The 27,552-nt window shown below is 41.0% G+C and overlaps 5 protein-coding genes across 6 annotated transcripts; 3 read left to right on the top strand and 2 right to left on the bottom strand.

Moving 5' to 3' along the window:
* Positions 1-4,235: 4,235 nt before the first annotated feature.
* On the bottom strand, positions 4,236-9,402 carry Patr-1 (Protein associated with topo II related - 1). The gene is made up of 5 exons (XM_017069981.4): positions 9,246-9,402; positions 8,200-9,061; positions 6,211-7,751; positions 5,891-6,136; positions 4,236-5,834 (listed from the first exon to the last, which is right to left on the bottom strand). The coding sequence occupies exons 1-5, from the start codon at positions 9,282-9,284 to the stop codon at positions 5,556-5,558; spliced, it is 2,967 nt and encodes a 988-aa protein (XP_016925470.3). The 5' UTR covers positions 9,285-9,402; the 3' UTR covers positions 4,236-5,555.
* A 582-nt stretch (positions 9,403-9,984) lies between these two features.
* bdwf (bedwarfed) lies at positions 9,985-12,444 on the top strand. 2 transcript variants are annotated; one of them, XM_065867182.2, is made up of 3 exons: positions 9,985-10,476; positions 10,536-11,140; positions 11,354-12,444. In XM_065867182.2, exons 1-2 carry the CDS (start codon positions 10,090-10,092, stop codon positions 11,118-11,120), a joined length of 972 nt encoding a protein of 323 aa, XP_065723254.1. In that variant the 5' UTR covers positions 9,985-10,089; the 3' UTR covers positions 11,121-11,140; positions 11,354-12,444. The 2 variants fall into 2 exon arrangements, with proteins under 2 accessions (XP_065723254.1, XP_016941307.1); XM_017085818.4 differs by lacking the exon at positions 11,354-12,444 and having other exon boundaries at positions 10,536-11,300.
* Trm7-32 (tRNA methyltransferase 7-32) lies at positions 11,266-12,349 on the bottom strand. The gene is made up of 3 exons (XM_036818330.3): positions 12,209-12,349; positions 11,464-12,146; positions 11,266-11,401 (listed from the first exon to the last, which is right to left on the bottom strand). The coding sequence occupies exons 1-3, from the start codon at positions 12,327-12,329 to the stop codon at positions 11,297-11,299; spliced, it is 909 nt and encodes a 302-aa protein (XP_036674225.3). The 5' UTR covers positions 12,330-12,349; the 3' UTR covers positions 11,266-11,296.
* Positions 12,445-12,835: 391 nt separating the features above from the next.
* Positions 12,836-16,536, top strand: LOC108007724 (uncharacterized). The gene is made up of 13 exons (XM_036818329.3): positions 12,836-13,014; positions 13,147-13,282; positions 13,335-13,445; positions 13,507-13,666; positions 13,725-13,751; positions 13,846-14,011; positions 14,071-14,418; positions 14,477-15,295; positions 15,354-15,525; positions 15,587-15,683; positions 15,749-15,880; positions 15,944-16,085; positions 16,142-16,536. Exons 1-13 carry the CDS (start codon positions 12,920-12,922, stop codon positions 16,368-16,370), a joined length of 2,634 nt encoding a protein of 877 aa, XP_036674224.3. The 5' UTR covers positions 12,836-12,919; the 3' UTR covers positions 16,371-16,536.
* A 467-nt stretch (positions 16,537-17,003) lies between these two features.
* On the top strand, positions 17,004-19,465 carry LOC108007725 (peroxidase). Its single transcript, XM_017071476.4, has 5 exons — positions 17,004-18,256; positions 18,320-18,659; positions 18,716-18,911; positions 18,966-19,071; positions 19,135-19,465. The coding sequence occupies exons 1-5, from the start codon at positions 17,034-17,036 to the stop codon at positions 19,214-19,216; spliced, it is 1,947 nt and encodes a 648-aa protein (XP_016926965.4). The 5' UTR covers positions 17,004-17,033; the 3' UTR covers positions 19,217-19,465.
* Positions 19,466-27,552: the final 8,087 nt, after the last annotated feature.

Raw genomic sequence — 27,552 nt, 5'->3', positions numbered from 1 at the left:
TAAGCTGTAATGGTACTTGTTCTCCTGACCTTCTGTTATGTCTGAGTGATTGTTCAGTTGACAGGGGCCCACTTGGGTGGTCACTCATCCTTGAGAACTCCTCACTCGCATTCTTGGCGAATCTGCTGCAATCCACTATCAGCAGCAGACTTCCTCTGAAAACCCCGAAGCTGACGAAATTCCTGGCAGACCTAAAAACCAGTTTAGCATCGTTCCATCATCTTCTTATCCTGTGCAATTCTTTGGGATTTGATTGCCCCTTAACGAGTTCCAGCCTTTTTTATTCATTGATATTCCCAGTGCTGTCTCCTCTACTCTTGGTTTTGAGTTTCATAAGCTAATTTTCGAGAGTTCATTCAAAGAAGATAAATCTGAGTAGCGTGTGTCCCTTGAAGTCGGAAGAATTTGTCTGGCCTTTGAGCTCTTGAAAACCAAATCGACTTACCTGTTCATTTATATCAGAGGTCTTCGTTTTGAGAAAAAGGTGCGACATTCATATAACTATTTACTATAAACAATTTTTTATGTTACTAAAGATGGAAAATTATACATCAGTAAGATGGTTTTGCTGAGTTAGTTTCTTTTTAAATAAACAAAATGTTGTGATAAATATTTTTAAACTTGATAATATTTTCAAATGTTTTCTATTATAACTTTATAACGCCTGGGTTTCCCTATAATATTTTAACACACTTTCTGATTGCTTTTAATATTTTGCTATTTTCCAAATTATTTTAAAATTGCCTATATTACTTATGGATAGAAAATCCTTTGGAAGTGTAGTTTTTTAACCAAACTTTATCCTTTAGTAAAGAAGGATATTCTTAGGTTTCCCATTAAAAAAATTAAGTATTTCACATGCACTTATTTAAACATAACTTGATGACAACTTAATCCGGGGTAACAAGGCCTTACCTCCTGGATATTTGGTCATTTCCCGATTTCTTTGTAACTGTTTGTAAATGGTTCCTTTTGAAAGATTGTTTTGGATGGCGCGCGATTACATTCGAGAGACGCGATTGGGGCGGAAGTGTCCTGTGGCGCATTTCTAAGCCAACTAAGCGCCGGTCGTGGCCGGACTCGTCCTTTTATAGGCGAGGACTCGGCTCCGCCGGTTTGGTGCGCACTGGAGACTCCTGCGACTGCGACCACTGCGCAGGGATACGGATATGGAAGCGGACTCGCCGGCGGCGGCGGCGGCACGGAGGATTCATTGGACAAGGCGCCGTCGCCGCCGCCGTCTGAAACTGAATCGAGCTTACGAGTCGGTCGGTCCACCTCCTTGGTCCTTCGTCCTTCGCACTTCTGACTCACTGCCAGTCCCCGCCAGCCATTCATGCACCAAACTGGCACTCGTATGCAGATGTATGTCGCTGTGGACATTCGAGTTTATTGTCTTTGCCATCCTTTTTTTGTGGCGGGCAACTGGGATGTTTTGGTTTTTGTTTGTTTTGGTTTTTGGCTACCGGACTCGGCGGCAACTTGAGAGGGAGACGTTTATTGTTCCCAACATTTTCATGTCCATCATAACTCCAAGTATAGTACTTATACTATCTGTATGCATATCTATAATTATTCTATTATTGCTAAAATAAAAACATTCTTAAAGAATTTGATTTGTATTTCTTTATTATTTGGATTTTAATAATTAAGGATGATCTTGTCTTAATAAATTATGAAAAAATAAATTGTTCTGTAATATATTCCCTCTAATAAATCAAAAATTAATTAGATAATCCTTAGCAATCTAGTCAAGTTCATCTTGAATAATACATGTACGCATTATTAACAGTCCCCCCCAGCCAGACCAAAAAATCGTATTAAATTGAAAGAAATTGGGGACTGCAAAAAAGCACCACGAAGTAAGTACATAAATTTTTAGTTGGCGTCACTAGGCGTCTGGTCTAGTCGCACTGGTGTCTAAGCTGAAATGAAACCTATCTGCGCGCCATTTCGTTTTTCAAATGTTGGCTGCCGGCGACGGCGACGATGGCGACTGGCGGCCGAAGTTGGCCTAAACCGCACAGCGAGCCCTAGACGCAGACACTCCGATGGGAAAGTCGGCACGACCCCGTCAACCTATTGGCAGCCAGCGGAGAAATCAAGACACCGACCCTCATTAACCGGCAATTAAGTGGTTAAATCGAATGCAACGAGGTCGAACCGCAAGTTCGTTGGTATGTCAAGGCGGATCTTGTAAGTTTAGCTGAAGGAATCTTTCAGATCTTTAAAATCTGATCTTAACAGTTAAAAGATATCATATTGTTCTGACCTTAAGAAACTGAAAACTTTGAACCTCTACAAAAGCTTCAAATATTACTCATACGACCAGTTGCCTAGATTAAATATACTTTTTAAATATTTTTAAAATTATTCAATGTATTTAAGGATACTTTATTAAATTAACTATCATTAAGTTAAAAAACTCAGACAACCTTTCGTATGAGTACTTTTCGTTGATCCCATATCCGAGTTCCAATTTTATGGGATACAACTATGTAAAGGACTTTATTAAGCTTTTAACATTGATCAACAGGATGTGATAATAGGATCAGTTATTGGTTATAGTGTAGAAAAGATGATACCCCCTGCCCCCTTAGAATCGAACCAACCGCGGTGCTGTCAACAAAAACAACGACCAGATAGACGCGACAATAACTCGTCATCATCGACGCGCCGGCTATTTTCGCATCTAATTGTGAGAGCAGCGGCGTTTGGCGCGCCAATTGGTGGCAACGGCAATAATAGCGGCGCCCAGTGGCGCACACTTGGCCCGTTCGCAAATCAAAGTTCTGCGTATCCGCATCCGCTGGGTCCTGCTCCTGCCCAGAACTGCGGCACTGTCTGCTCCTGGTCCTGTCGTCCTGCCTGTCGTCGTGCCATTGTCGCTGTCGCCGAAGAAGCAACGACGGGCGACTGGTCGCCGCAATCGTCTGTCTAAGTCTAGCCTTTGGGTGCACTGGGAGAAACTGAGTGAGTTTGGGCAAGACCCAATAAAACAAAACAGCTTCCATATATTCATAATATAAGATCTTGAGTTACTCGCTACCCTGTAACAAAATATGTTGCCTACTTTATGGATGTGAGGCAGTACATCCTTTCGAACGAATCAAATGTACCTACATATATTATTATATTTTATACTGTTTATGAAAAAAAGGGATTTATCTGCTTTAAATGTCTAGAAATCCTCTCCGATTTCGATATTTCGATATAAGTTTTAAGGTATTTTTCTTCCGAAAACAACTGTTCTGATTGAACGGCTTCGAAAAAAAAGTACCTTAAAAGAAAAATGTAGAAATTTTTTCTAGACAAAAATGATTAGACCAAAATAAAAACTAGGTTTGACTATTTAATTCTGAAAGTTTAAAAGAAATTTTCTTCCGAAAACTACTGTTGTTCGTAAATTCTTTCGAAAGAAATTACCTTGAAACTTTGAAAGCTAAATTGTCAAATTAAGTTTTTACCTTGGTCCTAAAATTTTTTGTCTAGAAAACAAATTTCTAAATAAACCTACAATCCTTTCCTATGACTTCTTATTATTTAAGATACCATTTTAAAATATTTCTAAAAAGTATCCAAAATAATTTTACTAATTTAAGAGATGTTAAGTATTTGATATTCCCCATATATAAAAATAACCTGTTCGCATTCTCATAGGGAAACCCTCACTTTAGATCCACTATTTCTCCGAGTGCACCGCATGCTAGCAGCTCCATGTGGGGTGGGTATGGGTGCGTGGGCTTCGCCTCGCATCCCTTCGCGCTGGGCGGACGCGGACTGCGACTGCTGCCGACAAGTTGTCGTCTTGGTGACCGTCGCCAGTGGTTGGCGTCGCCGACTCAGAAATTTGCAACAATTCCCGAGCGCGCCGCCGCCACTTGTTACGCACTTTGGCGCCTCCGCACAACAAAATGTCCCTTACGGACAGGCAACTGCCGACTCTTCGACGCTTGATTCTGCGCCAAAAACAAAACACAGACAGACACAAAACACGGTCTCCATTGATGTCGATGCGATGGCCCCCACTCTAAGCATAATTGTTTATAGAAATGAAATTATAATCATAATTGGTACAATAGAAAGGAAAGTAATCATTCCTAATAGGATTTCACAAAATTAGGAAAATCACTTCATTTGAAATGTATAAAATGTTCAGAAGTCTTTAAGGTTTCTATTACTTAATCTTAATTTTAAAATAGAATGTTAAGCCCCAGTAAAAACTTGCAATGTGGTTTCGGTGTGTTCTGTGAAATGGTATGTTTTATTTATTATACTCCTTGAAATTATTTCAATTTTAAAAGTTTGTTTTTCAATCTGCGAACATATGTAAGGTAAATGTTTGAAGTGTTTGCCTGGTGATAAATACAAATTAAACTACAATAATTATTGTATATGCGTTTACATTCTTAAACAGCTATCGTATTTTGACTGTTCTTTGCTTAAAAAGCATAGTTTCTTGAAGTGTATGCAAAACTCTTGCAATCGAGTCGAATTTCCCTTAGATACAGAACATGAATTTCAATAAAAAATGACTTAAAAACAACATTGAAATGATAGTGTCGATTAAATTAAAAAACGAGATAAAATTAAAATGCATCACAACGGATTCTTATAACAAATATCTCTCCGTTGTGTTACAGAAGTAAAATGAAAATTGCAGTTTTTTCTAATTTCAAATTTTGTGTTTGTGTGTGTTAAACTAATTCTTTCCGACCGTCGGATTTTCGTTTAAGTTTAAAAGTCAAAATGTATCACAATTTTGATCATTTTGTTATAATAAACACGCTTCCGGCTGCACCTTTCACAGTGCTAATTATTTAGTACACATTTATGCTGAATGTCTCGGTTATCTTTAGTGGGTCTTGCACAAATTTGATTCAATGAAACCCAAAATGTATTATAGTAAAAATTGTATATTACCGATATTTACAAATACCAAACAACAAATGGATATTTATAGTTGCACGTTTAAATGAGTATGCATGTGTCGCGCATATATATCGGTGCTTTAAATTTTTAAACGTAGTTATTATATTCCCTTCATAATGCGGGTTATAGTGAAAGCCCAGTTGTTCGATGACAAAAAAAAATAAAATTACCAGAATGTTAATTTACATATTACAGGGTGGATTATTTTTTATAAATCTCTACAGAAAATGCCGGAAAAGTACTCCGTATCAATACAAAATGATATAAGTATGTACAATGAGCAAAACCTACCATTTGATATTTTATTTATAAAACATGCCTCTCTCTACCTTTCTTGTACAGTGCACAAAATTTTGGATAAAAGAACGTTTCTAACAAACTATTATCAAAATTTATTGACGGTTGAGTACTTTCTCAATTTCAGTGTGAGATTTTTATACCCTGTAGCAATAGTTTTTGTGTAGTATGCGTAAAAATAAGCACGGTCGTACATATGTAAGTATTGGATACATAATTCTTACCAACATATGCGTAATTGAGTAAAGCAATGTGAACTCGGCTACATAATTTCACAATTATTTGAAACGCCTCAATCGAAGGAAAAGAAAATCTTGCAAAGCAACCTAATCAATTTGATGCCTGGCTTCGGTGATTAATGCTAAGAGGGCATCGAGCTTAAGATCTTTAAACCGTTCGAAGTGGTCCATAAGCGGCTGAATCGCATCCGACTCGATGGCGGCCGAGATGGTCTGGTTTTGAATAGTGCGGTTTAGGCAGGATGCCACCTGTGCCAGAAATTCCCGCCATTTTTGCCTGTTCTCCTCAATGAGAGTAGAGTCACTTCGGGAAACGTATATTTCTTCGGCACGAAGTATCAGGGCAACCAGCGAAAGTATTCCAAACTGAAAATTTAATGGTTATTGGGCCAGTCTATAACTAGGTATTTAGGTTAACATACGCGACTGCAGAAGATTCCAGTCAGTTTCTTGTCGTTCAGCGTAATGCCGGCTGATATGCTCACTAGGATCTCAAAAGTTGCCTTGCTTATGTGCTTCTTGAACTCTGGGTAGAGTGCGTACAAGATTCCTTCAATGTCGTCCTTGTCCTTTTTCACCACTGTTTGCAGGGAACAGAAGACACCGCTCCACACTACCCAGCGAATGCTTTGATCCGCAATGAAGGGCATTATGCGGCGGAGAAGTATCTGAACGGGAAACAACGGTACATATAAAACTGTTAATATCAAATTTTGGGTTCATTTATATTTTCTAAACTCACCTTTCCCTTGCGCACATGCATCATGGACACCACCTTGTCAAATGCCAGACCAGCCTTCAATTTGTTGACCAGCGCAGCGTTCGTCTCTACCTCATAGTTGAACTTGTTCTTCAGATGCGGATTCATGGTCTGTGGATTGGCGGCTTCGGCTGCCCGCTCCTCAGGCGTTTTGTTGGCCATTTCCAGCTGCTCAAGGGCTGCGATGCGCTCGGCCTCCTTCTTCTTTTTCAGCTCTATGGTGGCCATCACCTCGGGGCTTTCCAAATCCTCCAGCTTCAGCAGATAGCGATACAGCGTCTCGATCAGTAGCAAAATGTGACGCGACTTGCGCATGCTGCTGGGATTAACATCATGGTTCGCTGAGGGAGGCAGCGGAGTCGAGCTCGTTGAGGAGGAAGTTGCGTTGGCATCTGCACCGGTAGTCGATTCACCGCTCATAATGTCGGCATCGATGATTTTCCGCGGCGCTGTCACACTGCCGTACTGCAGCTTTCCCAGTGAGTTCTCGAACTTCAGCGGCGAGAATATATAACCCGTCAGGTTGTTGTTGTTGCCACCTGACCCATTGTTCGTGCTGCCTGTCGTGCTGTTGGCGTTTTCCGAGTTGCGACGCTCGCGACCGTGTCCATTGCGAGTGCCATTCTTGTTGCCCAGCTGCACTAGAATGAGCTGCGCATGGCCGCGCGGCTGGGTGAGCGGATGGTTCAGCTGGTTGTCCTTGTGCGCCTGGCTGTTGCGCATCTGCCCGTTCTGCTGGGCCTTGCGCTCCCTGAACACCGTGTAGTAGTAGTCATCGATATACGGCGTGTCCGTGTTCAGCTGGGATAGCTGGATTCCGATTAGCCAGTGTTTGTCACGAGTGCTCATGAGGTTGGCGTACTCATCGTACTCCTCCAATGGATAGTTCCCTGTACCATCTGGTCGTCGTCCCAGTGGCTGCTGCTGCATCTGCGTCTTCTGGCGATCGCTGGCCACGGATCCGGCCCGGCTCTGCTGCATCTGGCGCACCACGGCCGCCTGCTGGAGCAGCGGATGGTTCTGCTGGATCTCCTGCACCAGTCGCATGTTGAACATGTTGTACATGGAGTTCGGTGGCTGCTGACCTAGTAGACTGGTGGCCGCTTGCAGCGGATGCGGCGGCATTCGCGGTGGCTGCATCTGGTGCGGATGTGGTGGCTGCATGAAGGCTGCCGGATGCAGGCCAGCCGCGCGCATCGCATTGAAGCTGGGATGCATGGCAAAGTTGTTCAGGGCCGTGGGCAGGGCGTGCGGATTGGGTAATGGTCGCTGGTTGCCGCCGGGCAGTGGAAAGTTCGGCGGCATGTGCTGCGGCATGAGCGGATGCTGCGGCATTTGCGGTATGTTCCCGGGCAGACCAGGCGGGTAAATGAACCCGGGTGGCACTCGGTTGCCTCCCATGCCGTTTAGTTGTTGCTGCGACGGCGGTGTGGGCAGTAGCTCGGGCAATGGATGGGGACCGGGAAAACCCAAATTTGGCCTGGGTGGAGAGGTCTGCGGCGTTCCCATAAAGCCAGGGGGTGCTGCAATGAGGGGTATAAAAGTGTCAAATCTTGTTGTCATAGAAATCCGTTTTACGTGGCTTTTTAACTTCTTAATTAATGCACTTGGTGAAATTCACTTTCATAAAGCTGATTAGATACTTGAATTCCAAATAATGCAATCGTTTTATCAATTCCTTAAACTCAATTCAACTGTTGGGTCCTAATATAATGTCATAACTGCCTAGGAAATTGTAAGTACTTTTCTTCCTTCGTTGTCATTTATTGTAAGCTACATCTTTGTTGCAAAATTTTTCAACCGACCAAAGCTTGCCTTTTTCTTGTGCTCCATTTCGATTTTTTCTTGGTTCAATATAAAGCTAGTAGGAAATATTATTAGGTAGCATATTTATCTTTAAAAAAATACATTCATCGAAGTAAAACCGGCATCGGAATTGCATTACACTGTGATAAATTGATTTTTGCTCACCCTTGTGCTGCGCTTGTTGGGGTGGCTGCTGCTGCGACTGTTGTTTCTGCTGCTGCAGTTGGAGTTGCTGCAGTTGCTGCTGCTGCAACTGCTGTTGCTGCAACATGGTCGGCGTAGCGACCTGCTGCCTGTTGCCAAGGCTGAAGTCATCGAACATCTTGCGCTCCGCCTGCTGCTGATTTTGCTGTTGCTGTTGCTGTTGCTGTTTGGGCATGGATTGCTGGATGATCATATTGCGCTCTATGTCCTCGAGGGTCGTGATCTTGGGGAAACCCTGTGGAGGCAGTGGAAAGTTGGCATTCGCCTCCGTTGGAGGTTTCATCTGTTGGAGCTGCGGCGGCAGATGATGCTGTTGTGGTTGTTGCTGCTGCTGCGGCTTGAATGCGCTGCGCATGGGCTCCCGGAACAAATGCTGGTTGTTGGGGAACGGCTGCGAGCCCCAGACGCCCGAATCAAGGTTAATCCGATTGCTCAGACCACTAGCCTCGCTGTCGGCGGCAAACGTGGAGAGGTCCACGTCGTCCAGCTTCATCGAGGAGAGGTTCAGCTCCAGATCCGAGTCGCCGATGTGCCGCGACTGCCGGAAGGGGGCATTGAACGGGGCCGGAGTGGAGCCGCTGGACGAGGGTGCCGAGGAGAGCGGATTGGGGTGCCGCAGGAAGGCTCCGTTGCCGTGATCGGCGAAATCCGTAATCCCGCTGGATTCTGCTGGCCGCTTGCGCACCCTTTCGCCATTCCCGCCCAGCCGCACCATCGTCTCGTGGGCCTCCTCCCAGTCGCCATTTATCGCCGATCCGAAGGTCTCGTCATTGAGGGCATCGTATTCCGCCTCGGCGATGCGACCGTCGCCACCTTCATCGTCCTGGGGAAACATTTAAGGCAGGTAAATTAGAAATCCGAACATTTTACTGCCCCCGGTGGCCTTCGATGCCCCCTTCTATGCCTTTGCCGAGTGAAAAGTTAAAGTGTGCGTCGTTCATCGGCCGCTCCCCCGGTGGCCCCGCTGTCCCCAATTCCCCCGGCGCAATACCAGGATCGCTGCTTACCGGTAGATTTGTGTCAAAGCCGAAAAACGAGTCATCCATGGCGATAAATCTATTGCTTTACAAAAAATTATCATGACTTGTCAGTGACAAGTTGTCACCTCACTAGAGGTGGAGAAACATCGATGTCAGATGTTTTCAAAACATCGGTAACGTCATGAAATCGAAGAGGAAGAGAAGAGAACTATCGACGGGTTAATAGGGCCCCTGGTACAGTACATACCTCCTCAAACCGCCTTGCATCTGTTCATTGCGTCAGTGTTGTTGCGACCGACAAAAAAGCATTTGTCAGAGATTCAAAATTAAAAAAGGGTCTCCTGAAATCGATCGATTCAAAACAAAAATAAAGCAGAAAAATAACAAAAAACAGTGTTAGAGGTGGATAAACATATACGGAAACATCGTTGCTGCGATGTTTTTAAATTTGTTATCACCTCACAGTGTGACCAGAGCGGCGTGGGTGGTTGGCCGGCCGACTGTCGATAGGTGCTATCGATAGTTACTCCATCCATGCATTCGCGTACCGACGGGATTTCTAATATAATAAAATATATTAATTATTATTAGCTTTTACAAGTTTTAACTCTGGTTCTGAAAGCAATTATAATACTTTTCTTATTAGGTAAATAATTATGTTTTTTATAAACACCCGTGTTGGGACTAGCCCCATCTATGCAACCGATATTTTGAACCGGTTCCGAAATTCAAACAATGGAACCAGCTGCCGCCTGCTCATCTCTAATTTACTGGTTCTTGAGTTATCGCTTTGGACGCAACTCCGATGCTGTTTTTCGTTTCCATTTCCAAAATAACATTTTCAACAAGTTAATCAGTTAAAGCGGGCAAAATGAAGCGGAAGACGAGCGAGATTTGGTGCTTCTTCCGGGCGGTGGACGACACGTATGCGCTGTGCAACATCTGCAAGGCGAAGCTCTCCTACAAGACGACCACCACGAATCTGAGCAAGCACATGAACAGGATGCATCCCACGGCGGGACTCGGTCGGGCCAGCAACTACAAATACCAGTCCAGTAGTACCCTGGACCGGAACAAGGGCAAGCCGCGCAACCAGACGCAGGAGCTCATAATGGTGGAGTTCGTGAAGAAGCATCCGCGCATGCTGCAGAACCCGACGTGGGAAACGCGCAGCAATATGGAGGACCTGTGGGAGGAGCTGACCGCCAACCTCAATCGGCACGGGCCACCGCGAAAGGATGTGGCCACCTGGAAAAGAGTCAGTCCACCATTAGCTCTTCCTATATCCACCTATTTAATAGGTTTATTTATTTCCAGGCCTTGAAGGACTGGAAGCGGTTCATCCTGAAGAAGGTGGAGAAGAATGAGCTGCACAACGTTCCCTTCGGCACCAGCCTCGGCCCGTCGGAGGAAACAATAGCCACCTTGTGCCGCCTTAATGAGGATGTTAGTCAAATAATAATGAAGGTATCCGACGACGATGAAATGCACGAGAACTCTGCCACCGAGTTCGACATGGACGATGTGGAGGACGTGGTACCGGAAGAAGATAGTGGCGCCCTTCAGAACTCCGCCGAGTACGTTTACGAGCCGGAGGAGAGCAAAGTAGACATAGACGATCCCCTTTTCCTGCAGTCCAGCAAACGGGCCGCATTGGCCGGCAGTCGCATAGCGGAAGAGGACACGGCGACGCTGCTAGACAAGATTAGCAATAACATTGGGATGGTCCACGATGCCGCCAATGGCGCCCATCTTGCTCTCAATGAATTTTTCGTCCTGTACAAGCAGAAGCTGTACGAGGACAAGCGGCATCACCTGGCCATTGAACAACTAATGGCCGAGAAAATAGAATTGAAAAAGAAACTCTTGGAAATCGAGCAGCGAAAGTTGTCGCTAAAGTGACGCGATTCACATACCATCAAGTAATAAATCGGTAGTCTTAATAATCTAAGCATTAAATAAACTAAGTATTCCATTAAAATGTTGCCTAATTCTATCGCTTTTAAACTTGCCTGCCCCCACTTGACCACTTAATACACACATTAAATTAGCATCCTTAACTTTTATTTTTGTGACATTTAACTGATTTGTAATTGTTCATCATATACTTCCTTTAATATTTCTTTGAATTCCAGGGGATAAGATGCATCGCTCATGACAGCATCGTAAACGTATTCCACATTCTGAGGGGAAAACAAAACTTTTAAATGAAAAGCTGAAGCAAGATACAGCCCAAGTTACTTACCGATTTCGGTGCTTCTAAAACGGCGGATTTACCCTCATCAGCATCACTCAGCCCGTTCAAATCCCCGCAAGCAATGAAAGGAACTAGCCGACGGTTAACATCAGAACCTGTTTTCTGAGCCAGCAGGCGGATATCATCTCTCGCCGGGTTGATAACTTGCGGAATGTAGCCGGCAGGCAGGCAAAAATCGGAGCACACCACAAACGCTTCTATGCTTGAGGGACGCGAACTTGGCGGCTTGTAGATGTCGAACTTCTTAAAGAATATCTGCATTTGAGAGCTCAGGAGCCAGGTGGCATTGCCCTTGAAGATCTTGGCCACAAAAGTGCCTCCTGTTTCCAGCACACAGGTGGCAATGCTGAGGGCAGCCACCAGCAATTGGTGCTGCATGTACTCATCCATTTCATGGACACCGGTGACATCAGGCGCTCCATCGCAGACCACCAGCTGAGCCTTCTCATCACCGCCAAAGTGACCGATGATGGCTTCGGCCGTCGACTGCTTGGTGATGTCTCCCTGCAGCTGGATTATCCCACGGATGGGAGCCATTGCCTGCAGATCCACGGCTATGATCTTCACTGCGGCCTTTTCGTCGTCCGTTTGACAGGGATCGTACAGTTTACGGGAGAGCACCTGGGACCAGCTTCCAGGAGCAGCACACAGATCCACGGCTCGCTGGACACCTGGTTAAAAGGGTGTTCAAATTACTTATTAGGGTGAGAGTTGAAAGCCGTATAGCACCTACCCTTTAAAATTCCGTAGGCCTCGTCCACGTGGAGCAACTTGAAGGCACTCCTTGCCCTCCAGCCCTCCTCCTTGGCCTGTCGATAGTAAATATCACGTTTATCCTTTGATGTTTTTCCCATTTTAAACTATTTTTGCCTGGAAGAAGGTAACTCCCATGCTGGGAGGAAATATTAGGGATGATCTGTGCTGGAACTGGTTCTCGTGTACCGAGCGAAATTTAAACTTAGAAGAACCTGATTTGGGGTGTTCTCTGAATAGTACTACTATATGGGTACATTTCCGATTTATTGCGACTTATTTTATACAAATAACACCCATTCTCTAAAATATTTTAAAACTCAGAAAATCACAGGATTAAAGCATGGATTAAAAGGCATTTATAAGAAGGTCTTTAAACTCTTTAACTTTAACCAAAAACATATTTATTCAATAAAATCTCTAAAGTACATTATTTTGTTTTTAAAATTTAAAGCATGTTGAAGTTGTAAAGTATAGCAATTTAAGGATGATTTAATTATTAATTTTAATTTAACTTGTAGTAAAAAATATACAGTTCTATAGAGTATTTCTGGAACCACTGAATAAATGTGCTGTAAAATGACACAGAACATGATTGTGGATTTTAGTAAGTACGCAGTGCGGTCACATTCTTAGCGCCAGAGCTTTAAAAACACGCATTACTGAGTTTTATCTAAATTTATTGCTTAAAATGCATAGAATACCATTGCCTTTGGTGCCAGACCCTCGTCCCGAGGCCTCTGAATATGTCACGATGTCAAAGGTCATGTGTCCGCGTAACCTGATGTAAGTACAAACGCTATTCGGTCTATAACCCCGCAGGTTTCCCAGTATGGCGAAATTCTGGTAATCCTGCTGCGAGGACCTCTAAGTCTCCAAAGATATCCCATCTAATGCTTGCATTTGATACAATTTCAGAGAATGCGAGCTGTTCTTGAAGGTTTTGCAAAAGGAAACTGATGCAGTGTTTCACGGCTTTTCCGAAAGTGCTCAAAGTTGTCTCAACCTTTCCAAGGAGTGCATGCGTATGAAGAATCCCATTGTGCTAAAGAAGGTATTTGCAACCGATTTCCGATGATTTAGCATGTTTTAACCCATTAATTCAGACTACGCAGAGTTTGGACGAGATCATATGCCGCGCACCCAGCGGCACCACGGCATACGTAGACGCGATTTTGGCCCGAAGTGTGCTCTATATGAAAACTAACCAGCATGCGGTATGTCCTTTTGCACAAACATCATGAAGAAATTGTATTAACAACCCTATTTCATTGTTAGATCGCCTGCAATGACTTGATGTTTTACGAGTCCCTAGATGAAACTCTCAAGACAACAGAGGGAACTCTAGTTTCGCAGATACTTCTTTGCATAAGCCTCTATATGAACCGGGAGTATCAAGCATCGAAAGATAAATTGATTTTGCTCAAAGACCTTATTGGTAATACTAACAATATATTTTTCCTTTATTATAAAATTAAATGATTTTTCTATTTTAGAAAAAACGCCGTTGTCTGAAAAAAGTGGTGAGTATAGCGACAAATTTTAATTGCTAGTTAATTCCATACTAGCTTTCAAAGGTAAACCTAGCAAAAATAATATTTTAACAACGTATCCTAGAAATTGGACAGTTTCTATGTCTTATAACACAATATGAGGAGAGAATCAGCCAAGCTAGGCGTAATGTTGAGTTTACCGAGAAAGTTGAAAGCAAGGACTTAATGCCCTTTAAGGGTTTTAAGCTTACTCGGAGAATACCATTTGCCAGTCAAGTCTGTGAATACTTGTAAGTACAGAAAGTTAGATTTATTAAACCTTTAATATAACGATGAGGTTCTTTTGCAGCGAAAAATACAAAGAGAAGCCTGCCGGGGTGTTCGCCTCAGACGATATTCCCAAAGGAGAAATAGTTCTGGTCGAAAATCCTGTGCTCTTCCAGTTCAGTGCTCCATTCCTGAACTGCGACCTGTGTGGATTGCACCGGAAGCAGCTGTATACCTGTGATAACTGTCGTTTTAAGACCTATTGCTCAAAGTTGTGCATGGAGTCCGATGCGGAAGTCCATCAATTTGAGTGTTACGGGTATAAAATTGGCCTGATACCAATGCTAGAGGCTTCGATTCTGTTTCGATTGTTTCTTCGATCCGGGGAATATATACTTCCGGCTTTAGTTGACTTTGCGATGGAAGGAGGGTATGTTAAGCGCCAATTATTGTTGATTCATAATCACAGATTCATTATCCCAAAACAGAGTTCTCAATAATCCACGCGACGCTTGGACGTTTATACAGGAGCATGCCCAGGAAGAGGATAAGGAATACAATCTTATTGGAGAGTTCCTTGCCACAGCGCCGGACTATAAACTGCTTACCAAAGAAAAGTATCAGGAAATTGTAACCACAGCATTCCGTCTCTCGGTTTTTATCTACAATGACCATGACCTCGCAGATAAATATTTTTATCTGCTGGCTCTTGGCAAAACCGACATGATAAATGTAATGTCGGCGATACTTTTACGGCTGGGAGCCCACGTTCTATTAAATTCCCAGCGAGCTGAGCTCTACTATCCGAAACCCGGAGAAGGCATGAATGAAACTCATGAAGAGTTCGCCAAGTGTGGTGATCTTCCGATATCAACTGACCGTATAAGCGCAAACGCCTTTAGTTACTATGGTGTAAACGCCATTTCAGATTTTGTAGACTGCTACAATAACATTCATGATAGTGTAGATGAGTTCGAAAGTGAGATTCAAGAAAAGTCTTCTAAGGATAGTCCAATGTTTCAGTTTGCTGATAGACTTCAGTCGATATGCATTCAAAAATATGAAATTGATACTGTTGAAGATATCACAACCGCGAAAACCTTACCCACACACCAAGTAGATGAAATTTTTGATATCTTTAACACATCAAAACGTTGCCAGTTGCTGACAAGTTTTGCCAAATATTTTCACCAATTCATTCATCAGTACTTTAACAAAATTGAAAATGCTTTCCAAGTAAAAACCACGTTTTGTGCCACCTTAAAAGCTTTTAAACAGAATTGTGCGACTGAAAATGTGAAAGTCTTGTGAGTATATTCATTTAATCTGCAGACCTATTCTTTATGATTATGAACTCTTTTTTAGTTCGCTACCGAATGGAAAATTTTTAGGAGTAACTGCAAAAAATGTTGATGCCGGCGAGGAATTTGTTGTATGCCCCGATTTTCTAAGGCATCGCGATCAGAACCTATTATTGGACCTGGCACAATGCAAAGATTTAAATTGTTCGTCCAATATTAATCGTGAAAAATCAAGTGTAAGTAAAATTAGTTTTTTTTAAATCGTTTAATAGTATTTTCATTAATTCTTATTTTTAGCTCGAGAAGCAGGCTTCACCAGAGTTTTTACGACATAATACGGCATTCATATACGAAATTAACAACAAAATTTCAGCTTGGAAGCAGTCTAGACAAGGTTTGAATGGAATAATTGAATGTATGATATATGTTTTTTGATGGTCTCCGGTGTTATAATTTCAGATGTAAAACTTCAACTAAATTTGTCCATTTTATACGGCACCTACAATAGTTTTCTTGCTTTGCATTGCGCCGAAAAGGATGAGATACGTTTAATGGGAGTACTTAAATTCTCTATGTTTTTAGCCATGAATGGTTTGTATTTGTAAATTCATTATGATTCTAGATTGATCTAGTCTCCTTTCTCATTTAATACAGGTTTTTTGCAACATGCCAGTGATAATATATTGAACTTGGTTGAGTTAATTGAATTGGATGACATATATTTTAAAGATGTCCAAATCTACAGCCAAGTCTTTCGTGTAATCAAGCGAATTATGGAACAATACATTGACATCATGTGAGTTTAAAATGCTAAATAGAGCTTAAGTAGTAATTACTAACTATGTTCTGCAGGATTGATTGTCCGGATGTCGGTCCGGAATATCCCAAAATGGTCATTGCCAGCTGTTCATTGATTTTAAAAAGACTGCAGCTTCATACCGAAGCTTTGATTGATAACGAAGAGGCCTCATCTTTGTACACTGAGTATAGCACCTATCACTACAAATGGAAGACAGTACTTAGCTCCTATCTTCAAATGCCGCCAGGTTTAAGGAACTATTTAACAGACTCCAAGAAGTGAGTTAATTTGAGCTAACTCTTATCATGGAGTTTTTGTTAACGTCTTATAAGCGTTATGTTTAACACAATCCTGTTAATCCTCACTATAATGAATCCTCAATATAATGAAATATGTTATTTTGTTATTTTAATACCAGTAAATACACATTCCAGTTAACTTAAATATATGTTATAGAAAGCCAAACATTTGATATTCATTTAAGTTAATCATATGTTAACTTTATAATTCTTACACTAGTTACTCAGCAAAAAAAAAAAATTATCAGTCGGAGCTCGTTACTTAACGCACTTCTTAATGATTTAGTTTATCTTTTTTCATTGTTCATGCTTTTTGGCAAAAATACAACTACCAATTCTTTTATCTTTTTGTATCAGCTGCGTTTAATAAGAACTTGACCATTGTACGTTTTTTGCTGACCGTAAACACGTTCCGGTCGAAATTATTTGATTGTGAAATTCGCCCAAGTAAAAGACTTCCGAATATTGGAAATTATGCTCGCAATCTTCTGCACGTTCTTCAATCTTGCCGATCTTACCAAGAATGTCGCGTTGTATTATCACGTCTCCGGAGCTCTCAGATCGTGTGGGCCAGCAGCTGGCGAAGATCTATATATGGGCGCCCAGCTGCTGGTGCTGCATTGAGTTTTGTGGTGTCGTCGGTGCTATGAGAGTGTTTCTAGTGGTTCTGAGCTTGTTGGCTGTGGCAGTGGCCACCAGGTGTCCGTTTTCGGCGATGGAGCCCTTGTCCCGTTCCAAACGGAATGCTTTTGAGATCCGTCCGGCGGTCAGTGACGGAAGTTTGGATGCCTTGATCAAGGACTTTATGCCCAAGTACAAATCCAACAGTGTGCACAACAGTTGGGCCGAGCCATCTGCTCCTCAACAGCCTTTAAGGTGTGGGATTCCGCCTCGCAACTGCCTGAATGATACTCGAAATGTGCACTACCGAACTTTGGATGGATCGTGCAATAACCTGCTGTATCCGGAGTTTGGAATTTCTGTTTCACCGTATCGCAGGCTTTTGCCTCCCCGCCAAGTGGAGCAGGCTCCGAATGCCCGACTAATCTCGTTGTCCCTGTACGGCGAGCAGACGAGAAATGATCTGTTCCGCACCATGGCGGCCATGCAATGGGGACAGTTCGTGGCCCACGACATAAGCAAAATGACCACACAGGGAGCTCCCGCGGATTGCTGTGCCGAGCCACGTCATCCCCGCTGTCTGACCATCAGTTTGCCACGTGGCGGACCCATCGCCTATCATACGGGCAAGACCTGCCTGCACTTTGCCCGCAGTGTGTCCGAAGCGGAGGCCATTTGCCCGAAGACTGGATCACCCTATCCCGAAAAGCTGTCGGTGGACACTGCCTACCTGGATCTCTCCACGATCTATGGCAACAACCCATCGCAAAATAGCAAAGTAAGACTGTTCAAGGGCGGTCTTTTGAAGACGAGCTACACGAATGGACAGCACTGGCTGCCGGTAAGCCAAAATGAGAATGGCGAGTGCGGGTCCAAGAGCGAGTGCTATAGTATACCGGACAAGCGTAACCAATTATCGCCCACCATTGCCGTGATGCAGACTCTGCTGGTGCGAGAGCACAATCGTCTGGCCGAGAATCTGGCGGTGATTAACCCCGACCACAATGACGAGCGCATCTTCCAGGAAGCTCGCAAGATCAACATAGCCCAGTTCCAGAAGATCACCTACTACGACTGGCTGCCGCTGTTCGTGGGTCGCACTTATACCTACCTGAATGGCCTCATCTATCCAGTGGAGCCGACTGAGTACGTGAACGACTACGATGAGACAGTCAATCCAGCTGCCTATGCGGAGTTTTCTGCCGCTGCCTTCCGATACGCCCACACCCAGGTTCCCGGCTGGTTCTCGTAAGTATTCGATTTGATATAGCAAGGTTTCCTTATTTAATAATAAATACATTTTTTTTATAGGCTGGTAGCCCCCAATCGCAACTCTAATCAAACGCTGCGCCTGAGTGATTACATCAGTCGAACGGAGACCATCCGCTTACTGGATACCGCCGACAACTTCGATGCTCTTTTGAGAGGTTTGGCCACTCAGCTGCACAAGCGTTCGGATGGTAACATCGATCGGGAGATTAAACACTACTTCAACCGCAAGGAGTTCGAGGACTACGGTTCGGATCTGAAGGCTATAGATATTCAGAGGGCACGAGACTTCGGCTTGGCCTCCTACAACGATGTGCGAGAGTTCTGCGGACTGCGAAGAGCTGTGGATTGGGCTGATTTCGCTCACGAGATTCCGGGAGAGGTAGCTTTTGGTGATAGTTATTGTAAATCGGAAGACTGTATTTAATTTTGCTGTAGAAAATATCACTGTTGCGTCGATTGTACGCCACTCCGGATGATGTGGAGCTAGGTGTTGCTGGCACTCTGGAATACCATGTCCCAGATGCTCTTTTCGGACCCACTCTATTGTGTGTGGTGGGCAAACAGTTCCTAAACACACGACGTGGTGATAGATTCTTCTTCGAGCGGGAGAACGCCGGTGGTTTTACACGCGGTAAGTGGATAGTATTTATAAAGACAACAGAATTTTAAAATTCCTATTCCACAGTTCAACTGGCGGAGATCCGTAAAGTGAGCCTGGCCAGTTTGTTCTGCAGCAACGCCAACTATCTCCATTTAATTCAGCCAAATGTGTTTGTGTTCCCGAACTCACAGTAAGTTCATAAATTTTTATATTAAAAAAATATGCCTTTTATATGTTATGTCTTTATCCATAGCAACTTACTACTCAACTGCAATTTTATACCCCAAATCGATCTTAGCAAGTGGCAGGATCTCACGCCTCAACGTGTACACTAATGGCATTACTAGTAAATGTATCTAAAACAAATTGGGCTGTCCAATTTGTTCTTTCAGATGCCTACATTTTTATTAATTTGTTTATCATTTTTTGCATTAACTATGTTACACAAACCAATAACAAATAGCATTTTGTTTTTAAATTTGTGATTTTCTGTTTAAAAATATTTATTTATAATATTTACTAGCTCAGATATTTATTTTAACTTTACGGATAATCTTCATGGAAATAAAGAGGATTGTTAAAAAGTAAACAATTGGTTTTTTGTGTTTCTATTAATGTGTTGGTCCTAATACAAATTTTATTTTGTTAGTGAATATCATGGATTCGGTTGAATGATCATCGTTGAGTGCTGTTGAACATCAAAACAAACCTACATTAACTATTGTGTCACGAGTCTTTGTTTAAATAGTTCATTCTTTCTGATCAGTTAAACAAATGGCACGCTATACTTATTTGTTAAACTGTCTGTGGCGAATTAATCAAGACAATAAGCTGTAAATAAATTTATATTTGTAAAAAAAAATTTAAAAAGTTAAAAAAAAAATTTTCTAACATTTGTTAGTTTGACACAAACACATTTTTATAAATTTATGGAGAGAAGATCGATTTGACGATGTTTATTTTATATACAGAGAAAAAGATGAAAAAACAGGGTTAAAATATTCTAAACAGTAAATCAATGAATACAAATTTTTAAAATTGTTTTAAAACCATTTTTTTTCTTTTGTAAAATGATTTTACCCAGTTTTTGCACCTAAATTGTTGCGCAGTAATTTTATCTGTGTAAGGAAATGTACTATCATTGTTTAATTCTATACAATCAGCCCGTAAATATTTGTGAGCAACCACAAATAAAGTTTAAGAAAACTTCCTCCAACTGGGCAAAGAATAGCTTTTCTACGAGTATAAAATTGGAAACCGTTTGGATTGAGACGTAGTAAAACAGCAACCGATTCACCATGCAGTTCTCCGTTTTTTTGATGACCATCTTGTTTGCCGTGCTAATGGTGCTCAGCCTTCCGTCCACTGAGGCCATTGATTTAAGACCGTATATCGACTGCCTTTTGCGGAACTCACTGTGCCCATGGGGTAATCTAGCCACCACTGGAACCACCTAATAAGAAAGTTCTATTGTCGAGTTAACGCGTCTCTTGCTAAAACTCACTGAAATGTACATATATAAGAAATATATATATTTTTGGTTGCATTAAAATATAGTATTTGTTTTAAAGAATACGATTTAAGCTTGATAATCAGGGTATACTTTGATATCATCACAACGTACTAGAAACCATGTTAATTTTAAATCATCTCGATGGCTTATATCTAAAAAATGATGTCTAAGTATATTTCAGAGTTAAAGTGTTGAAGTACACTTGACCAAAACCTATCCTATCTTTCTCTTTTTATGTATGCATTATCAGACCAAAGCAAAAAATAATTTACAGTTCCTTGTGTCAGAACCATAATAATAATCGCAAATTCAAAGTCATATCTTTGCTAAAAATCGCACTAGCCTCAAAAAACAACGCACGCGAAAGTCGTTTAAAGAGCAACTTACAAGTCTTTCAATTATATTTTATGTGGATTTTTATGGTTTGTATCTCGGCACACGCACATGATTGGCTTCGATTGTAACTAAATCCGTTGATTGCCTGATTGCGACCTTGAAGTAAAACTCGGTCCATATTTATGTGTTTATTATCCCACACGAGGGAAACATTTTGTTGCACACTTTCTGGCAGGCTGGCCAATGAAATTGCGGAACCGGAAACAACTAACGGCGCACTAGTGTTTGTTTAATTCCGTTTGTGTCTCATTTTATGGATGGATTTTATATGTCCGATACTATATGGCCAAAAGTGTTTATGATCCACGGCCAGCGGAGGGATATCAAACACTGTTTTCGTGTTGACAATGTCTGACGTAAACAGGACACTTTCCGAAATTGTTTACGAGTGGAATTGATAGGGCTGTGTAACCGATTAGGAGGCCGCTCGAAAGTCAATCAGAATCACTCAAATGATGCGTATCCAACACGCAAAAATGATGACGACATGTCAGGGGGGCATCATGTACATATAATAAATACTGAGGCGGAAGCCCATGGGACTGCATAAATTTCGACTCGGCATCGCTGAGTTATCGCCATCATTTGCACAATAAATGACAATATTTTGCAGCAGCAATGCCATTTCAAGTTGGGCTCCAATAATCTGCTGCCGCCATGACAACGATTTATCTCTATATGCCAGTGTTTCGATTTGATTTCGGTCGTAAATTGGCCGGCAGTCAGCATGCGATTTAAGGTTGAAAATATCAGTTTGCCGGAATCTTTAAGAACCGTTTAGCAGCCACACGCCAACGCCAAGGTCGCACAATTGACTCGTCTGGCCCGACCAACTATTAATGCATTGTACGGGCGGCCAATTGAGACGAGATAATGAACATCGGGCCGAATCAAGCAGACGGCCAACTTCTGGAACTGTAACAGCTGCAGGCGTCCAAATTGGCCATCCGACGGGAGTCGGTTACCAATGCAAGCCATCTCATTTGGCCTTTGTCTATGCCCCTGTGTGCCATAAAGTTGGCCCACTCACTGGCAGAAGTCGGCACTCGAAGGAAATATGAGAGCCAGTTCTCTCTTAAATGTGGCTTTTAATATAAGCATAACCAAAAGTCCTCTAATTTATAATTTTGCTTAATTTTAAGCCCAAGTGGTGTAACCTCTTCTCCAAAATGTAATCCAATTTATGCATAAGTAAAAGTATTTTTAACACATTTGAATGATTAAGAAGCGTTTAAAACTTGTGTAAATATTTCTAAATTAAATGAATAAGTTTTTAACATTTTATATATATATGTATATGTAACTTAGTAGTATAATCGGAATATAAGAACTCTTTAAATTTCTGTTAAGTGCATTTGAAAAAGAATTGGAAGAAAATATTGGCTTGTAAATTTTTTGCTAAATTCTTTAATATTTTTTTTTAATGTTTTAAGTTTTTCATATAGTTTTTAAAAAAGGTAAAATCCACTTAACCCCCTTATATTTTTACAGAGTGATATATTAGTGAAGAATTATTTATTCTTTAACCTTAACCTTTACTTTATTTTACGTTCTCTTTAGTTTTCGCATATTTAACAAGATTTTAAGACACCTATTTTTCGCACAGAGGTAATCATATATATATAGTGTAATATTTTCACTTTAAAGGATAGTTATTTTAATTTCCGAATATGCTAAGAGGTTTTTCCCAGTGTATGAATAGTTGGCCCTGGGTCAAGCAAACTTATTTGCCTCTTCAAACAGCAAAAGGGCGCAAAGCAAGTCATTTGTAATCAAAATAAAAGCAACTTTAAATTAAACGCTTTGCCATTTAAATTCACTAGAACCCAGACAGGCATACGTCTATGTCTAAGGCTTAGTTACAAACGATTTCATTTTAGATTTATTGAAAGCTGTTCAACTAATTTCTGTACATCTTTTTAATATTTGTGACAGAAACATTTGTGTTTGCTAGACAAACAGAGAATCAAAGCGGCACACTGAATAATTCAGATCGTGATTACCATTCATATGCACTCACATGCTGGTCGGTCAATAAAAAATAATTGCCTACCCCCCGAAACACCATTAAATCCTGGTGTCCGTAGACACAAAAAAATGCAGAGATGACAGTACTGTCATTCTCACGTTTAAGTGTTTACTTTGGCTATCTTACATCTGAAATGACAGTCGTATGGAATATTTTCCCAATTTGCTGCCGGGACACTTTTAAACCTGTTGAAGCGTACTCCGATGGCTTAAGAATAAAGTAAATTAATTAGCGACCTGGCGAAATTACTTCATTAGCTGCTAATTGAATTGCCTGTCTGCTGAATGGGGCTGTGGGAAATCAGCCGGAATTTCACCGACCGGTTGGGCTCTCGACATGATTAATATTGCATTTTGTCAGTGGAGAGACAAAAAACGGACCCACTTGGATGGATGGATCCGCAGACCTTGGGGTCCGTGAAACGAAAGGCCAAACGAAGGACCTAAGAAGACAGGATGTACCCTCGTTTATGTTGTATGAATAGAGTCTGCTTTTCCGGTCCGTCTCCTTTACCCCGGCTATTAATCTCAATTTCAACGGCAAACATTCAATCAAACCAAAGGCAGGGTGCAAGCGGTTTTCGTAATTAAAGGCACATTAAACGCTCGTTAAAATTAAAGTGCCACTTAAGGCCCGGTTCGGAAATATCTGCATCGTTTCCATGGCTCCTCCTCCATTACAGGCAACTTGCGACACTTAATGGACTACACAAATCGAGAACTATCGGCAGTATTGAACGCAATTAAAGCGGAAAAACGATTAAATGGAGCGTGGAAAAGTGGATTCGGAATATTCTTGTTCCTCAGGATGGAGGTACTGGGCAAAGTAACAAAAACCACCTTAATAAAATGGGGTAGAAAAATATTTATACCACATCATTTAAATTTACTTATTACTATTAGCTTTTGTATAAAAAAAATAATAAAAAATCTATAGTGTAGATAGAATTAAAAACTGGATCATCCCTTGTGATAAAAATACCCCTGGCAACCAGGAGAAAATAAACTAGTCCAAGTTGATTTAATTGTTTTTGTTGAACAGCTTTGTTTATCCATAAACATTTCCTCTTTTTACTCATCTAACCAGTTGGTTTATTTATATAATTTAGGAATTTGCCAAAGTGCCTGTGTGCGAATGGCTCAACTCAAAAAGAGCTAAAAGCCATAACAATTTAAATTTACCAATCGAAAAACAATTAAGCTCTTAAGTCTAGTGGTGCAGAGAGATACACATAAATACTATACTTGAATAGATTTAAAGCAAAGAAAATCCAATTGAAAATATTCGAGAATTGTTCACAATTTTCGGAATTTGAGTAGTTGATGGCAAAATCACTTGATTGGATTATAGTCGAATGCAGATTACGGCTGTGAGTATCGTTCTGATGCCACTACTCGTACACATCTGTCTGATCCTTGTTGGGAATCAACAAAAAAAAGTTGCATAAAATTTATTCTGGCTGTCGCTGGTCATAAAATTGTTGGTAAAGAAGTGCCATAAAGCCTTTAATGGCGCGACTGTCTGTAATTAAAATCCCACACGCGCTGTCGCTCTCATTCTCCTTCGGCATGGGCATGCATGGCGTATACGTGATGTGAGTGAACTCCAAGCCGATGCGACTTTAAAATGCAGTTCAAGTGCCATAATTAAATTGTAAACGTTTTTTGTTGGCCCCCCTTTCGGGCTGCCTTTTTGTTTTTTGTTAGTTTTACTATTTACATGGCAGCTCGGAACATTGTCTGTGGCCGGAATATGACTCCTGATTTATAGCCATTTGTTTTTCGCTTACCAAACAGCCTCATAAATACACAAAAAATGCCAAAACAAATAGCAAATAGTCGGTAACAAATGGCGCTGGCCTAAATGTGGGGAAAATATTCTCCTCAGTTGCTGATGATACAGTTTGTGTTATGCAATTGCCAAAATATCAAAGGGACACGAAGTTACCAGCCAATTTAACTGCATTGCAATCATTGCGAAACTTGGTTTGTGCGCACGCTGCGTATACTTAATTTGCCTGTGGTAAATAATGGCAGAGCCATTGCATTTGGATTTCGTGATTTCGAAGAGCAATATCCGTTAACGCTTTTCCCTTTCGCATTCGCTTCTTTATGCCATGCGCCGAGCATTTGTCTTGGCCAGGCCTGAACGGAGTCCGACACCCGATAAGCTGCGTTTATTGGAAAAGTTTCGATGCCCATGGGGCTGGGGTGCCGCTTCGACACTGATTTGAATTTATATCCCAACAAATTGTGCGGCATTTGCCACTGCGCTACGTTGCATTTTAATTAGATGCAGGCCAGGCACAGCCAGTCTGAGTGCAATTAAAACTTATAAAATAAAATACCGAAAACTTTTCAAATTGCAATTATAATATTTATAATGTATTCAAAAGTATGTTGTGTATGCTAAATCTTTACAAATTCATTCCTTTTTATTACAACGTTTTAAGTATATTTATTTCTACCTATTGGATCAAATTTATTTCGTTGTTATTTTCATAAATATTTTACAGGAGGGTTTAGTTATCAAGAGGCTGAAACACAATACATATTTAAATATGCAGGTTTGAGACTTTTAATTCCACTAAATAAATATATATTATAAATATTCTAAAGCTTGCTAACAAAGCATTTGCAAAATCCCTTCCTCGATTATACCAATTGAATTTTAAAGCAGAAAGCCTTCAACAATTGTCCCTCATAACAAAAGGCATAATATAACATCGGAATTATTCGGAATTTGGTTGGAATTTTTTATGTTTATAAAGGCTTAATTTTATCAATAAAAACCATATAAATCTATTTTTCCCGAGTGGAAAACAAACGTCAGAACAGGTAGATTAACTGCTTTGGACTGGCCACAATGTGACATCTTCTGGTCACGCCTGTCCAAGCTGGCTGACAATTGTGGTGGGCGCTTCATTTACGCAAAATTCATTAACATTTACACTCACTTCATTTTTAATGAACTGACAAATCTGTGCGGCTTCCCCGACCTCTTGCCAAACCATAAATATAAATCCGCGCACACACGCAAATTTCGTCGCGGTCACATAAATCTTTTTCCAAAAAATTACACAGAAATTACCCATGCGTATTTATATGCAAATTAAGATGTTTACAATATTCCCGATGGCTACACTTTGATCTGGGCCAAAAAATGCGACGCGATACTGGAAGGCGTTTGCCACGATGCCGGCAACAATGAATCATAATTTTGTTTTATTGACGAATGAGGTATTTGACTCTTGCGACGGCAGCGCCTTCTGTGATTCCCGTTCCTTGAAAAGAATCGGAAAACAAGCATTTAAATATAGGACTGCACAACACAATTATGCTAGACTGTTTTTCAAGTGGTATTGTAGATGCTCTTCAAATAATTGGGGGGTGTATGAATGTCTAATGCTATGAAAAAGAAGGTAGGTAGATCAAAGAAAGGTACTCAGATTTTTTTAGGAATCATAACAAGGTTTAATACATTTTGTTGTAACCTATTATAAAATTTCTGATCTAAGTAAAGTTAACAAATTAAATATTTTAGTATGTATGTAAATAGGATGTTTTAATTTAAATAAAATAATGGACAACCAAAAATAATTAATAACCCTAAGATTCCTAGAAAAGTAATGCTATAAATTTTTAAAAATATATTTTAATTAAAGTAATTTTACAAAATAGAGAATTATTTCTAAAATTTAAATAAAAATCTCCAGTTACTAAAAGTGCCTAAAGTCCATGTGGAATACTTTTTTGAGTGTATAAATAATAATTAAAATAATTTCATAAAGAAACTTAAAATTGATAAAAGGTAACAATAAAAAAACATAACTTATGGTTCTTAAAATTAATCGAGCACGACTATATGAATTTCTATTTATATGTTGCTAGTCATAAATTTCTCAAAACTGATACAGCATTCCACCTCATTAATCTCATCTTTCTATATATTTTGCTTGATATTTCCCAGCGGGCAAACCCACCGTGCTAATGGCGCCTCCCGCAGTCGAGTAAACGGTTCGCGGATTGAGTAGACTTAACAACTTGTTTTCCGTGTCGGCGTAAATCAAATGCCACTTTGTTGTGTTGCCCATTCTGCTTTTAAGATGGGGGGAAGTCAATCAAAATATTATTGTATATCGTACAAATGGAAACCGTCGACGAAGCCGTCACTCTTTGCTCTCACCCACACACTGGCAACGTGTGGTGCAGCGAAAGGGATCACAATGAGCAGCACCACCCATAAAGCACCTCCCATAAAGCACCACCCACTCACCCACCCATCCACCCATCCACCCAACCACCCAACCACCCATCCACCTCCCACCGATGTGCCACATATAAATGAGCTCCAAGTGCCAAGTGTGTGTGTACCATGACTATGAGCTGATGTTTTTCATGGCTTGTTTACAATTAATTAGGATTGTTATGCCGCCATTCGATTCAATAATTTCTTTGTGCTAGGCGGTATTTTTTAACAGCCAGTCATAAATTTGCGGTCTTGTTTTGGTAGCGAGCATTAAAATCCGGAATCCGACTGCATTTATGGCCCACGTCATGGCCAAGTCTTTGCCTTTGATTTTTCATTGATCCATCCAGTTATTTTCCTTAAAATGCATAATTAATTGCTATGATCTTAAAAGAAATCGAACAGTTCTGGTGAATTTGGAGAGCAAAAGTTCATTGAATTACCTTTTTTAAGAATTTTTTTGTTGAGACAGTTGGAATTTCTTT

The sequence above is a fragment of the Drosophila suzukii genome, chromosome 3 (genome assembly GCF_043229965.1).
Source record: "Drosophila suzukii chromosome 3, CBGP_Dsuzu_IsoJpt1.0, whole genome shotgun sequence".
NCBI classification, from domain to species: Eukaryota; Metazoa; Arthropoda; class Insecta; order Diptera; family Drosophilidae; genus Drosophila; species Drosophila suzukii.
This window is presented reverse-complemented; position numbering and strand designations above follow the sequence as displayed.

Bases quoted from the DNA above. Each gene is read 5' to 3' on its own strand.
- Patr-1 (XM_017069981.4), bottom strand. From the start codon at position 9,284: ATGGATGACTCGTTTTTCGGCTTTGACACAAATCTACCG. The intron at 6,137-6,210 runs GTGAGTTTAGAA...TTTCCCGTTCAG, and splicing joins TGCATGTGCGCAAGGGAAAG to ATACTTCTCCGCCGCATAAT. The intron at 5,835-5,890 runs GTATGTTAACCT...TTAAATTTTCAG, and splicing joins CTGGAATCTTCTGCAGTCGC to TTTGGAATACTTTCGCTGGT.
- bdwf (XM_065867182.2), top strand. From the start codon at position 10,090: ATGAAGCGGAAGACGAGCGAGATTTGGTGCTTCTTCCGGGCGGTGGAC. The intron at 10,477-10,535 runs GTCAGTCCACCA...ATTTATTTCCAG, and splicing joins ATGTGGCCACCTGGAAAAGA to GCCTTGAAGGACTGGAAGCG.
- Trm7-32 (XM_036818330.3), bottom strand. From the start codon at position 12,329: ATGGGAAAAACATCAAAGGATAAACGTGATATTTACTATCGACAGGCC. The intron at 12,147-12,208 runs GTAGGTGCTATA...CCTTTTAACCAG, and splicing joins GGCCTACGGAATTTTAAAGG to GTGTCCAGCGAGCCGTGGAT. The intron at 11,402-11,463 runs GTAAGTAACTTG...TTTTCCCCTCAG, and splicing joins TTTTAGAAGCACCGAAATCG to AATGTGGAATACGTTTACGA.
- LOC108007724 (XM_036818329.3), top strand. From the start codon at position 12,920: ATGCATAGAATACCATTGCCTTTGGTGCCAGACCCTCGTCCCGAGGCC. The intron at 14,012-14,070 runs GTAAGTACAGAA...GTTCTTTTGCAG, and splicing joins AGTCAAGTCTGTGAATACTT to CGAAAAATACAAAGAGAAGC. The intron at 16,086-16,141 runs GTGAGTTTAAAA...TATGTTCTGCAG, and splicing joins GAACAATACATTGACATCAT to GATTGATTGTCCGGATGTCG.
- LOC108007725 (XM_017071476.4), top strand. From the start codon at position 17,034: ATGAGAGTGTTTCTAGTGGTTCTGAGCTTGTTGGCTGTGGCAGTGGCC. The intron at 18,660-18,715 runs GTAGCTTTTGGT...ATTTTGCTGTAG, and splicing joins CTCACGAGATTCCGGGAGAG to AAAATATCACTGTTGCGTCG. The intron at 18,912-18,965 runs GTAAGTGGATAG...CCTATTCCACAG, and splicing joins CGCCGGTGGTTTTACACGCG to TTCAACTGGCGGAGATCCGT.